The sequence below is a fragment of the Trichoplax adhaerens genome, genomic scaffold (genome assembly GCF_000150275.1).
Source record: "Trichoplax adhaerens TRIADscaffold_2 genomic scaffold, whole genome shotgun sequence".
In the NCBI taxonomy this organism is placed as follows: domain Eukaryota; kingdom Metazoa; phylum Placozoa; class Uniplacotomia; order Trichoplacea; family Trichoplacidae; genus Trichoplax; species Trichoplax adhaerens.
The window spans coordinates 9491825-9506821 of NW_002060944.1; the positions used below are offsets into that span (position 1 = coordinate 9491825).

General features: G+C 35.3%; 4 protein-coding genes across 4 annotated transcripts; 3 read left to right on the top strand and 1 right to left on the bottom strand.

Annotated features, from left to right (window-relative positions):
* Nucleotides 1-469: 469 nt before the first annotated feature.
* TRIADDRAFT_21058 (uncharacterized protein) lies at nt 470-1171 on the top strand (the record flags this gene model as incomplete). The annotated part of the gene is made up of 1 exon (XM_002109651.1): nt 470-1171. One exon carries the CDS (start codon nt 470-472, stop codon nt 1169-1171), a length of 702 nt encoding a protein of 233 aa, XP_002109687.1.
* Nucleotides 1172-3936: 2765 nt separating this feature from the next.
* Nucleotides 3937-4384, bottom strand: TRIADDRAFT_53964 (uncharacterized protein; the record flags this gene model as incomplete). Its single annotated transcript, XM_002110171.1, has 2 exons — nt 3937-4064; nt 4138-4384. The coding sequence occupies 2 exons, from the start codon at nt 4382-4384 to the stop codon at nt 3937-3939; spliced, it is 375 nt and encodes a 124-aa protein (XP_002110207.1).
* A 1730-nt stretch (nt 4385-6114) lies between these two features.
* TRIADDRAFT_15952 (uncharacterized protein) lies at nt 6115-7603 on the top strand (the record flags this gene model as incomplete). Its single annotated transcript, XM_002109652.1, has 6 exons — nt 6115-6255; nt 6382-6555; nt 6725-6868; nt 7022-7105; nt 7201-7346; nt 7525-7603. Coding segments are annotated over 6 exons (768 nt in total), but the record flags the coding sequence as incomplete, so codon positions are not given.
* Nucleotides 7604-12604: 5001 nt separating this feature from the next.
* On the top strand, nt 12605-14351 carry TRIADDRAFT_21019 (uncharacterized protein; the record flags this gene model as incomplete). The annotated part of the gene is made up of 9 exons (XM_002109653.1): nt 12605-12734; nt 12806-12937; nt 13011-13092; nt 13179-13316; nt 13408-13525; nt 13627-13725; nt 13850-13946; nt 14035-14086; nt 14255-14351. The coding sequence occupies 9 exons, from the start codon at nt 12605-12607 to the stop codon at nt 14349-14351; spliced, it is 945 nt and encodes a 314-aa protein (XP_002109689.1).
* Nucleotides 14352-14997: the final 646 nt, after the last annotated feature.

Genomic DNA, 14997 nt, shown 5'->3' on the forward strand with positions numbered 1-14997 from the left:
TTATTACTACGGACGGTATCATTTAAACTACTACTTTACCATATCATCATTCTGAGTATTCTGTAATCTATCAGTTTAACTTTCAATTTTTAGCCGGATGGGTTTTTCATTCAATATTCTTTTACAATCTAAGCTAATGTTATTGTTTTAAATAAGGATTAAATATCACTCTTCAAGGAAAAGAATACCAAATCCAAATCGATTTTTTTATTCATTCGATATAATAGGACAAGGAGGCGGTGGCTGCCATTTTCGACATAAATATCCGTGGGCGAAAGCTAAAGTTGGACATTTCAGTTGATAAAAACAAATTGAAAGAGAAAGGGTACTTTATAACTATCATCTTGACCTATAAACAAAAGCTAGTCAAAACGTATCGACTTAGCTTATTAGTAAAAGATTAAAATTGAATCACAATCTCGCCATCATGTCGATTAAATTTCCCAAATCAACATCTTATCATACCAAAATGACATCGCCATGTTGTAATGCAGCCGAATATTGCCTAGTTGTTTTAGGATCAGCCGGTGTAGGCAAAACATCGTTGGTATCACGATTTTTTTACGATAAATTGAACGATAACTATCAGCCAACTCTACAAGATAGCCATCGTAAAGAAATTATGGTAAACGATTTTACATTAAAATTGCATGTTATCGATACCACTGGTAAAAATGAATTCCCGGCAATGCGTAAATGGTCTATAATGCATGGTGATGCATTTGCCTTAGTCTATTCTATTGATGATTTAGCATCATTTACAATGCTAGAAGTGATATATCAACAAATTTTGGAGGAAAAAAGCGGTAAAGATTATAAAATTTTAATTGTTGGTAATAAAAGCGATTTGGAAGTAGATCGACAAGTTGCTCAATCATCAGCTAATTTAACTGCAGCAAATTGGGGTTGCGATCATATGGAAATATCAGCTAAAAATGATCAAAATGTTTACAGTGTCTTTTTTAATATCTTAACACAGATACCGCTACCGTGTCGTATTTCATTAGAGCATTTAAAGCCATCAACATCATCATGGGATAGTAATACAAGAAGGAAAAAATTCAATAAAGTTAAATCAGTTACTGTCATGGACAGTACAGCCTCAACACGACGAAATCGTATGATGTCAAATAAGCGTAAAATGATCAGTCAAAGTTGTATCATATCGTAAAAAACATCTGTCGAATAGGTCAACAATTTCCTATTTAGAGATATACCCAACTTAATTGGTACAATTGGACTATCATTCACCTCATAATAGTAATGTTTTTAAATTGGTTGTAGCTATAAACTATACGCATTCTATCGGAAGTTATACACCAAGTACATTCAAGCTTGCAATAGAACTAAATAAAGCATCTCATCTGAATTTCTTTATTTAATTCTAAAATTAATAGAATAGCAATATTGCTAATTATGCTCTTCTGCATTATTGCAATTTTTATGTAGTCGTTTCAATAGCGTAAGAATCATATCTAATTCTGTCTCTTTTATTAATAATCATATTCAAGATAAAATATATAAAAACCATAATATAGTCAAACATATAGGCACGGTATGACATATATATATTTATTATACATCACTACATCGTCTAAGTTATTATGGTAATATTTATATATGTACATGAGTAAGGCAGTTAAAAAATTTGAATAAAGCACGATGATTATGCCACTGTCATGTTATAGCTGTGTACGAATAATTTCAATTCTAGAAAAGTTAATTGATAATTTTGCCACATTGTATGCTATGTAATGTTGTAGTCAGTTATTGCACGATACTAATATTGATTTCGTATTGATAAATTTAAGGTAATACTTGGAGATTTTATCACCTCAATAATACTACGCACCTGCTAGCTATAAATTTCAATATTGATGGATTTATTGCTTATTATGATTATAATACATGTTGTGAAAATAATTTGCAAAAAAATAACGATTTGATTATCATCTGACGTAATTCGATTACCTTCATTTCTAAATATATCCAGTTTGATCAATGCTATTATGTGCCGTCATATTGTGTTAGTGAGGCATTAGAAGTACAATATTTAGCTTTCGACTTCTCTGCAATACGTATCATATAACATTAAGCATAATGTTAAATCATCAATTCGATATCACTCATTTACTGGTTTTTTAGTCAAAAGAATTTGGATATTATTTCAAATTGATGGCTTGTATAACGATAGAAGGCCATTTTTGATCACTGTTTATTTTTAAGTTGATTTTGCTTTACATATTTCGATAGTTTCTTCACAATAGTTTGTTGCATTATGATGAAGAATTAAGAATAAAACTTATGAAGGCAATCACGTCTATCGATTATGAAATTTGACTCGAACGCCTAATAAATACCTTGCATGGGAAGATACACTTTTAAAAAGTTTTAACGTAAAATAAATTCATTCATTTCAGTTATAGTTACTTAAGCTTATTCAAATAATTGCTTCAATAAAATTGGAGAATATTTCTTATATATACACCTGGTCTTTCTATTTTATCCATTTTTAAATCAATCCAGATCCACGATTAATATAGACTAAATCTACATATGCACACATAAGAACTACTTAGGGTAATTTAATACTGTGACAATTATATTTATCAATTTAGCCATTACTGGATATGATGGGATAAACGGTGATTGATTTACGTGTGCAATACCTTAGAATACGACTTGATTGAGTAAATTTTTTTAATTATGACAGAATGAATAATATTTAGAGGATTAGTTCAATCGTAAGAAGTAGTCAAGATTGCTAGAATGATAGTAACTATTACCTCTTGGCTTATTCTGAGTCGTTTCGGTAGCTCAGTATGGAAATGACTCCGGATAAGGGTTTTCTTAGATAATAAGCAAGGAAGTGCTTAGATATGTAAGTATTCATTTGTTTCAGTATTACTGGATATAACAATTTTCACGAGCATTTAAACCATGGAGTGGAATGCGAATCAACCTTATCTTTGGTAAGAATGAAAGTACTCCTTCTGTACTATTCACTCTTTCTAATATGTTTTTGATATTATTAAAGAACAATGTGAACGGTTAACTGACTTTTTTTTTAAAGCCAATTAAATCCTTTACGGTTAGTTGTTAATAAGAATGATTATTGCCATAAGAAGTAATTCCTGGTCAAAATTAGTGGTAGAAAGAATGAACAATAACAAAGCTACTCCACAAGCGCAGATCAGCATCCACTCGTGGTAAATAACTATTTTTCCATCTCATTTAACTTTTCACCTTAAAAATATCAATCAGGCATATATAGATTAATTATGGATAGAAATCATAATTAAACAGTAATTAGACCTCGTGGTACAATAAAAAAATTGATAAACTGCAACATTACATGATTACAAGTGTTTCAATTTTTTTTATTACAATGAAATAAGCAAGATACCATAATTTTGCAAAGCAAATCAATACCGCTGTTATCCTTGGCATGAACAAGTTAAGGATATCGGTGCTACAACAGTCAAGTTATGACATTCGGAAAAGTGTCGTTAAGCTAGATGTTAATGTATAGAAGTACTGTACATGCAGCACTATTGTTTCATCATTCAGCAACTATTTAGTTAAGAAGGCCTGGCAAGCGAAGATATTTGATAACATCATCTACCAGATATTATACAATTGTATTCTAAAGATGTAAATCGTCAATTGCTTACAAGATAACTTTTACATCGTGAAAGAAATGTACCACGTCAGCGATGTTGACTGCCATTAGAGTAAATGAGTTGATATTAAACATTCAACAGTGGTCTATTTTTCGTTCGATCATACGCTAAAATGGATGATAATAGTATACTGCACCATTAGGCCATATTTCAAATTCATATTGTGTTTCTCGTATGATTGTATCTTGACTATGAAAGATTTATAAAGGCGCAAAAGTATATTCAATCATCTTTACACTAAAAGCGTTGGATTTTAGTCGATGTTGATTTCGTATCCTGCCGGTAGCGTTCCCCATCTTGGGTTTCTAGGGCTAAATTCTATTAGCATAGAATAGATAACATCATCAGTGAGTTGGACCATAACGAGTTCAAGTAAATACTCTGTTATAAAAGATTGAGTACCATCTCCTATCAATAAGGTAAACTATTGCTAGCAAATTGGTGGGTAGCTTACGTTTCTCTTTGTATGCAGTGAGAGCTTCCATATAATCGACCATCTCTTGCCTACAATTTTTCTTTGCATTGACTCCTTGACGCCTGGTACATTCGCTCATACGCTCTCTTAAGACTCGGATCTCTTCTCGATCGATCCATCTATCTCTGACATACTGATTACGAGCTCTATACCAAGCTACCGGATCGCTTCTATCGATTTCCTCGATACTCGGTACTCTCTTAAATTCTCTCTGAAATTTATCCATGCGACTATCCACTAATCGATAGCGGAGATTAATCTTTGGCAGAAAAAATCTAGACATTGGAAATGAAAATGGATGAACATGAGCTATCTACGTAGCACAATGAAGGCGATGCCTAAAGGCTGGCTGTTTATAATTTTAAGGCAAAATTCACATGATGGATAGTGAATATTGTGGCTAAGGAAGGAAGAAAATTTGGAACATGCTCAAACTCAACTACGACATCACTGCTAATGCAGGGATGAAAAACATCTTTACTTTATTTTTGTGGCTATCTAAAGTTGAATACGGTAGTGTAGATACTTTCGATTTAGATTATAGCTCTCATTCTTAGTAATAGATATCAATTTGGATGAAAATGGAGATCAAGATGGCGCTTACCTTCCTCCGTTGCGGCAGAGAAACGTTGGACTCCTTGTACTGTGCTGTACCGTCCAGTACCGTATAAACATAAGGTAGTACTGTACTGTACTGTGGTATACTGTACAGTGTACAGTACTATATACAGTAGTACAGCACACTATGGAATACAGTACTGTACACTGTACAGTACCGTACTGTAGAGTACTGTAGAGTACTGTACAGTACTATCTGGACTCACGCGTCTCCTTGTACTGTAGGCTCCAGCCGTTATCTGAGCCGACAGACAGGCAGACATTTGGCCACATTCGAATACAGACAGTCGATTACAGTAGTGAATGGATTGGTTTTTTGTTCTATATTAGGTAATATTATATATTGTATTCCATTGCCTGTGACTAAACTCCGCTTGGAAGTAGTCACCTTAGATCATCCATGTCATTCAACTTCATACGAGTGATTTCGAGAAGAGACAAGCAAGATCCATACTGTGTAACGAACTAGTTTTCCCCATTTTCGGACTCATCTGGTATGAAAAGTCCATCCATCCGATGCCTGATTACGATCATTTGAACAACCAGTACGTACTGTACAGTACAGATCACTTTTCGCCCTCATCTGGTATGAAAGGTCCGTCCATCCGATGCCTGATTACGATCATTCGAACATCAATACAAATCACTTTTCGGCTTTTCGCCCTCATCTGGTATGAAAAGTCCATCCATCCGATGCCCGATTACGATCATTCGAACAACTGCCAACAGTACAGTACCGACTGTACCGTACAGTACGATTTTACAATGTACAGTACAGTACTGTACAGTACAGATCAGACGAGCGCTACAGTATGCAGTACTGTAAGCAAATTAGATTGAATATACTCTACTGTACGCAATTGCAACGTGCAGCTATCACACGCTGACAAGGGTCGACAGATTCAAATCCAGCTGGAGCAGCTTTGCACATTCGGTGGCCATTGCATTAAGCGATTGGTAAAGTTTCCACTTGGCTAGAAACAGCATCATAACACCTTGTGCATACTCGGCAATACAGTACGTAGCTCTTGTGGCTTGGGGCAATTTCTTTAGGCTAATTATACCCCAAATTATCCAAGAGATTGTCTTGATTCCTGTACCGTATTTGGAAGAATTATTCATCTTGATACCCTCGTCCATTCAATAGCAAGAGTAATGGCCTTCGCTTGGATTTCAAGAGCAAGGAATATTTTATATCGCCGCCTACCTGTACCCATTTCCAAGAATACCAATTATGCTTTATGTTCAAGTACTGATCGCCCTTCCGATGGAAAGCAAAAGGAGAGTCATCGAAATACCAAGCGGGCAACCCCAATGGACAAAGATGATGCAGATGTACCTCGATTTAATGATCCCACTGTCCAGCAAATTTTATCGAAAATAACTGGTGTAGATTTAGTCAAGATTTTTCATAGTAGACCTCAAGAACAACCCAAGTTACCTACTTATAAGCTAATGTCAGATGTAGAGTTTAAAGCGGTGCGTGCAAGAGGATACAACTTGAATCAAACAAATACAACTTTTAAAATTTTCATTGATAATTTCCTAACTACTTTGGATGACAGTTTACAATGACTAACGTAGCTTCAATCTTTCAACCATTAGGCGGAAGCAAAAGCAATTCAAGAAGCCAAACAATTATTGGCTATGCCACCTCAGATGGTTCAAAGAGAACGAGGCATTAGCAGAGTAATCACCATTGATAAGGAGTTTGTAGGCTACGATGAAGATAATGCCAATTACATATTTACTGATATTAGCTTATCTGCAACTGATCGGGTTAGTGGATTAGAATTTACCCAAATGATACCATTATACAGTATACGTATTTCCGACTGATTTCTACTACTACTACTACTACTACTACTGTAATCTCGACTTGATTGATGCATTGCAGCTACCGGCCTGTAGTTCAAATAGGTAATAGCTACGTGCATTATTCTTTCAGGATCGTCGTGTTGTTGTACGGGAACCAAATGGCGCCTTGAGATATGCTACCTGGGACGAAAGAGATAAAATGAACCAAATTTATTACCCCAAGTTAGGCAGACAGTTGAAAGTGCCTCTTATGTTTCAAGGAAAAAATTTAGAAGTACTCAATTTATGCTAAAGTTAACATACATACACTAGATCACGCTAGCATGTAATCCATACCATGGTGCTATGGTGGCATTTGATTTGATAGGTGTAGGTCTTAAGATTGAAAAGATCGTTCAATGTTTTTGAAATAATAATTCTATTTTAGAATAGCTTCAGCCAATTACGTCATGCTGATCTCCTCGATTTAGCCGTACTTCAGTTTGAGCCTGATTCTTCTATGTATATCCAGGTAAACGCGATTTTTTTATCTTGAAATGGGATTGTAGACCAACTCATTTTTATCGTGATCGCCAGTAGCTCTAAATTTTCTCATATGCATTTTAGGTTCATCAAAAAACTTATGAAAATCTAGATGATCATAAAAATTATGACCTACTACGATCTACCCGTCATTTTGGCGGAATGGCGTATCATCTTGTTAAGAGGAATCGTTTCCATGGGTTACTCTCTGATATGCTTACGCGAAAATTGTATGCACATGTTGAAATTGGCATTTTCCAGTGAACAATTTGTGCTTGTTTACTTTTTTTTGACCAGTAGTAATCCTTTCGTAGTAATTGCCTCTTTATGCTATCCTAGTAGCAGGAATATTGAACTATCCAATTCTTGCTAATTTATTCTAATTCCTTGATGGTACACAAAATGTAGGATATCGGATGCTTGCGATTTAATAGGCCTATATTGTTTATTGCATCCTCAAAGTTCTCTTGCCAGACAGATAAAAGAAGGCAATATGACCAAGTCACAAGCACTAAAGGTTTGTCTTTACATTGGATTAGTTTATGAGCGATAGCTTGGTTAGCAAGTTGAACTATGCTTCAATGATGATCCATTGCTAACTGTATCGCTCTGTCTTACTTTATTTCCTAATTGATCTAATTAGACTTATGTTCAAGCCAATGAAGACCTTGCTAGCCAATATAATATCGATCGATTATTGGATAAAGATGAAGAGTTCGCTAAGGAAGAAAGTTCGATGAAATATAGAAGTGGCGTCAGAAACTAATATTGACGTTGAAAAATTTGTATGCAACTGCTGTATTTCATCTGACATTTATTAATTATTGTAAATACTCATATTATAATGCAGTATTTTGATTTATAGAAGGTATTATGGACGCATTGATATAGCATTTTATTGATTATGGCATATTGATTGCTTTCAGCTTTTTGTTTTAATTGATGGGAAAGGTTCTGTTCTCCATTTCCTCTCTCTTTATATATGTTTTATAATATACAGAAGCACATATGTCTATAATATAGTCTATAAGATTGGATATTTTAAATGGTTTCAATGATAGATATTCATGAAGACCGCTTGAAGGCCAGTAGTGTAGTCATTTACCGGGAAGAATTGTTTCAAATGGAGCACTTTATAGTAATAATAATTATTTGGAAGAGTTCAAGATGGGAGTAGAAACATCAACAGTAGGACTACGTGGTGACTACAGATTGACTGTACGATAATAAAATTTATTCTACAGTATTGGTTTAGTGATGTATATGATCATGACATGGTAGTCCATGCCTAATTGTACATAGGAAGACGAGTTGTGAAGAAGCTTGGATTCATCGTCTTGACTCCTCCGTAGAGGGTTGAATGATTTTGTTGTACAGTATTTACAAATGAAATCATTTTCAATGCGTAATCCATTTTTATTTATCACATCAGATTGATTGCATAGAGTTTGCCAAGTTATAGCTGGGTACGGTAGGATGGTGTAGTTATCGAATCCTATAGTTCACCTAGACTAGTTATCTAATGATAGAGTTAACCTAGACAGTATCCTTTTGCAATTTCAATCCAAATTATAGCAGGGTTAGGTGGGATGGTCTAATCATCCAGTTAACCTAGACAGTGTCCCTTTGCAATTTCAATCCAAATTATAGCTGGGTACGGTAGGATGGTGTAGTTATCGAATCCTATAGTTCACCTAGACTAGTTATCTAATGATAGAGTTAACCTAGACAGTATCCTTTTGCAATTTCAATCCAAATTATAGCAGGGTTAGGTGGGATGGTCTAATCATCCAGTTAACCTAGACAGTGTCCCTTTGCAATTTCAATCCAAATTATAGCTGGGTACGGTAGGATGGTGTAGTTATCGAATCCTACAGTTCACCTAGACTAGTTATCTAATGATAGAGTTAACCTAGACAGTATCCTTTTGCAGTTTCAATCCAAATTATAGCAGGGTTAGGTAGGATGGTCGAGTCATCTAATCATACCGTCGAGTTAACCTAGACAGTGTCCCTTTGCCATTTCAATCCAAATCATTAGAGTTAGGTAGGATGGTCTAGTCATCGAATCATACAGTTAACTTAGACAGTGTCCCCTTGCAATTTGAATCCAAACTACAGCAGGGTAAGGTAGAGGATGGTCTAGTTATTCAATCATTTAGCTGATGACTAAAGTCATGCGGGACCTGCGTTGTAAACAGGAAACGACAGTGGTGCAAGGAAGTTCAGAGCTAGCTGACAGGATGCCAATTTGACACACACAGTGTACAGTCGAAGGATTGGCGTTGGCATGTGCTGCTTAGCCTATACTGTACAACGATTCCATACTACTGTACTGAACACTCATTGTCCACTCTCCAGTATGTATGAGTCATAGCCTCATAGCCGCTATAGCACAGCAGGGATTCCACTTTGCCTCCATCTCACCATGTACAGTATGGACAACTAGGGCTGATCGCTGACAGAGTGGAAGTTTTACTATGGCTTGACCCTGGTTGGTTTTACCCTGGTTGGTTTGACCATGGTTGGTTTAACCCTGGTTGGTTTAACCCTGGTTGGTTTAACCCTGGTTGGTTTGACCATGGTTGGTTTAACCCTGGTTGGTTTAACCCTGGTTGGTTTTACCCTGATTTCACCATTTGGTGAAGCACTTTACGTAGTACTGTATTGTACTGTACTGTACAGTATCGGCATCCGATGTTCCAATACCATCTTGCCCGCCTTAAAAATCCCATCGACGATACGGTACGGTACGGTACGGTACGATACGGTACGGTACAGCGATACCGTATCCACTTGCAGTACTTTCACACCAGCTATACCAATGTGTCGGGCAATCAGTGCAAGCAATTTCGTCGTCAGCTTGAAATAGTCAAAGCCAAAAGGAAGGCCAACCCAAGGCTGCATCGAAGCATCTTACTACTTGTAGAGCTTGCTGTAGACATCGACATCGATTGAGGAAATCGCAATGAGTGAGGTAAGCAACAGATCGACAGGTATCATCCATTCAACCATATTTAAGAATGAAATGGGCTGGGGGTAGTTATGAAATCATGTGTAGACTGCTCTTCGCTCAATACTGTAACTTGACAATCGATAGCGTCGTCTTGGGTCTACTCGTTATCATCTTGGGATTAATCATGCATGGAATGGATCAATTGGCTTGTTAGGGCTGAGGATGCTTGCTATGCCAGGCGATTCTTCCGCTTATCCATTGCCAAGTTACGACAGTTTGATACACTGTGTTGGTCCATAGATAGCTTGGAGAAGGCGTCATTGAACCCCATGGCGATAGATCTTTTCCGCATCGATCCACAACGATCGTGACTAGCGTATTTCAGTCGAAAACACCATCAGGACATCATCGATCACTAACCTCCAATCAACTCCATGATAGAGAGTTGTTTCTACACTTTTATAGTTGATAGCTTGTTAATTGCAACATCTCTTTTTAAAGCAAGCAAGAAATGGCAGATTAAAACTAGACTCAAATACTTGTTCAGTCAAGTTTGCACAATTCAATGTACTGTCTACAAGTCCTTTCAAATTGAAATAATTAATCCAATATTAGTACGCTAAAATTCGGGCGTTAATGAAGTAGTAGAATACCAACATGATAAGGATGAATACAACGATCTCGCAATGCTATGAAAGTAATCCTTTTCATCATTTATTAATAGTATTGAAACTGATAGCAATACATCTGCTTGCAGAATTCAATGTTGTGATCGGTTGCATAGTATCTAGCCGGTAATGATCGGGGGCAGAATACATAAACTGCACGTTAATTAGGACGGCGATAAAAGATATCCGATACGTACAACTGATGGCATGACTATTTATTCAATCAAGTATTAATGCCTCTTTTCTGGCAACACAATATCGTTCAATCTGCAAAGAGTTCTCTTACTTTGGCTTATTTCTGTGAAAAGATGCCTTGAGTAATCATCACAAGCAAAGCTTCATTATGAAATTTCTGACTCGCAACTCCATTAAATGAATTGGTGGTAGCCAACTACGAGTATAAATGGACATAATACACATGTACATCAATGATGCGCGTATAGTAACATACCATCTTAATGAATTAGCCGTCAAAGCTGCGATCATGGACGACCAATGAGAAAAATTGTCTATAACTGCATACCTTTCCAACGTATACACACTGTTGATTAATGCTAACGCTTGCCAAATTGATTGGTAGAATCCTTTGTCACTGATATACAATAAAACAAAAGTCAGAGTTACCGAGGGCTTCTGGTGTTGAAGACACTAATAATAATAATTAATTAAATTCCATTAGGACCCTAGTGTATTGAGAAGACGAATTATACCACAAATAGTCTGTAATATCCTAGTGTAGCTCTAATTACAGCCTTATCAAGTTTGAACTGCAGCAGTGTAAAAGATGAATTGTAGTACATGCATCATGCGACAGAAACTCTTTCGTCCGCTTACCATTTGACTTTGAGAACGTACAGTATGCACGTATGTACAATATAAATCTAATCAATTATTTTTGGTTTGCTTATTTAATTTAGTTTCCGGTAGAAAGTATCCTAACAAACGATCAGATTAAAAGTAAGTATAATATTTAGACGTTCTTCTTCATAATTAATACCGCGTATTGCCTGCTACATTAGTATGTTTAATTGATGATATTGTTGTCGCTTCCTTCAAATACGGACGTAATTCAGATTTTGTAATTCGCAATGCTGGGCTTTTTACTGGCAAAGCTAGATTAGTGTCTATAGTACTGGTAGTAAACAGAAGGCGAATAGTTTTGTAATACTTTGAATATAAAATGGTTAATAATTATAGGATCATTTCTTTGATATTAGCAGTCAAGATGATCGTTCAATTTTGCAATCATTTCTTATTCACTTACTGAACGTAAATTAGGATACAAAATAGTTTCCTAATGATCCTATTACTATTGCAGCAGTACTTTTTAGAGGAACTTTCTTTCTGCTGAGATAATTTCTGTCTTTATTATAAGTCATAAATGTTTCGCTAAATGGTCTCAGTAACATCGTAAACGCGATCATGTTGTGCTTTCAATTCCATAAGAATACATGAATACCCTGAAATGTATAAACGAAATGTGATATCGACTAGACACTAATTAGTATTCTCCAGGCAATCATATCTTATTGTACATCAATTAAATTTAGATCTGCACATTGCCTTCGATAAGCGAGATGAAGGCAAAAAAGGTGCCGTTCCTCCGGAAAAAATTACGGATTTAATCAAGGAAGTTTTTGGCCCACCTCTAAATGGCACTTTAATTGGTTATGCGAAGGACCTAAGCAAAAACCTTTCTGAAAATGGTCAAGAGATTTTAAAATATTTAGCGCTTGTTTTACAACTAAATTATTAAACAGTGTCAAGTTAAGTCAAGCACAGAATCAATAGGAATTAAAATTTACTTCTTCTTTCCATTAGGTGGTTTATCGTATGAAAATTTTATAGTGGTTGTGAAACATTTAATGTTTGAGACAACGCGCTGGGGAGTCCTAAAGACGGCACCTGAAAGGCCTATTGGACTGGATAGTATTCAGGATCAAGTCAAGCAGAAATTGCTTCGTTTTGGATTAACATTCAATATTATGATAGTAGGTCGGTATCTTTTCCTTCTGAATAAATTGTGCAATGTAGATTGACTGGTATGATCGGATCTTTGTTTCTAGGTTCTTCTGGCTTGGGTAAATCCACTATGATGAACACATTGTTCAAGAGCAAAGTGAATCGATGGATGGCATCAGATACTAGTCAAGAGCCAATAATTCCGCCAACTGTAGAAATTAAGACTATTTCTCACGGTAGTTTTTCATAGTATCCATAGCTGTTGATAGGATACTTGATGCTCAGTTGTATAATTCTACTTCTTAATAGTAATTGAAGAGAAGAACATTCGTCTAAAACTAAGCATAACGGATACTCCAGGTTTTGGAGATCACGTTAACAATGTTAAATGGTAAGACATCTATATAGGCTTTTAAAGTAATTTACAGAAGTCTTTATCACTTAATAGTAATCTATTTACGAACTTTACGTCCATAGCTGGGAGCCGATTATAAAGTACATTAATGATCAGTATCAGCATTACCTAAGTGAAGAGAGACGTATTGAACGTAAACCTCGAATTCCAGACACAAGAATTCACTGTGTAATCTATTTTATTGCTCCAACTGGACATAGGTATACAATATTACGTTGTAAGCGTAGAACATAGTTGAGATACAACAATAAATAATCTGACAGCAATATTTGCTATGTACCAAAATTTCAGCCTTAGAGCTATTGATGTTGAATGTTTAAAGCGATTGGTAAAAGTTGTAAACGTGATTCCAGTTATCGCTAAAGCCGATAGCTTGACCTTGGAAGAAAGACAGGCGTTTAAAAATAGGGTTTGTATCACTATGTGCAATCATGAAGAAGTTGGTAAAAAGTCTCATCCAGTGTAGAGTACAAATCGGATAACCTATGCTGGTGTTATCATCTAATATAGATTCGTAATGACTTTGAGAGAAATGGCATTTCTAAACTGTATCCAATGCTTCATAAAGGCCTTGAAGAAGATGAATTCCAGAAAAATAAGGCCATTAAGGTATAATTTTGCTAAATTCAGTGTTTAATCAAGTCAATATGGAAGGATTTTCATGTTACTTTTTTCTTCGTTAGTTGGAATCCAATTTGCGTTTGCATTGTAATCATTCTTTTTTATACCATAGAATCAACTACCATTTGCTGTGGTTGGTAGTGATCAATTTATGTCCATTAAAGGAACACCAGTCTTAGCTAGGAAAACTAGATGGGGCACTATTGAAGGTAACAATGTCATCAGTTACTGGTATGGATTAACTATAGAGGATTAATGAGATCTGATTCGAGTGCTTTTGGTTCATTTCTCTTACAGTTGAAAATCCAAGTCATAATGAATTTCCTCAATTTCGTGATATGCTTCTCAGGTATTGCTAACGTATTATAATGTCAATATTTGAGGATAATGCTCTACTATTTCCATTACAATCTACTGATCAAACGTTATTTTAAGGCGTAGTGGGATGGCAAAATTGTCATCATTTACTTACTAATTATAACTACTATTAATAAAAACTTTTGGTTTATTTTGATAGGACTCACTTACATGATTTGATAGATACAACTGCTGAAGTTTACTATGAGCATTATCGTCGCAATCAACTTCAACTTGTGCAAGACGGTGATTCCTAGATCTTGCTTATTTTTATATGAAATACATTTATAAATTATCTAAGATTAATTCTCTTCCTAGTTTTTGTTTGTTTTTACTAAGGCTGTTAATATAAGCAAGGGTATAGCAGCCCTATAGACCTTTTGCTATCATTATCAGAAATTATAACAAAATAATTTGCATTTTTGAAATGTGGTGTACGTTATAACCCAAACTACCGTAAATTGTTTATAATGGTACAGTAGTATGATGTGAGTCAATTGATGTTGGGGTCTCACGAAGTAGTGTACGTATATAACATAACATTGTCCTTGATGACTTTTACACTGTATTTTTTCCTAGTTGAATCAGTAAGTACAGTATTATGAATTTAGTAATTAAAGTCACAAGTGCAGCTCTATGTAGCTATCGTAGTTAGTAAAAATGTGTATGACTATTTTTAATTATAACATGATTGATATTACTGCAGCGCTTACTCGCGACTATAAGTTTCTTAACCAATTAAAATGTATATTATAATTATTTGACGAGAAGTTATTTTGATTACGTAAGCAGACTTTTATAATGATACATTCATTACTGGTGATTGTCCTCTTTTGTTTAGGTATTTCCATACTTTTATGCAAACTAACTGTGGAAGTGTTAACTTCCCATTCGTTCAGATAA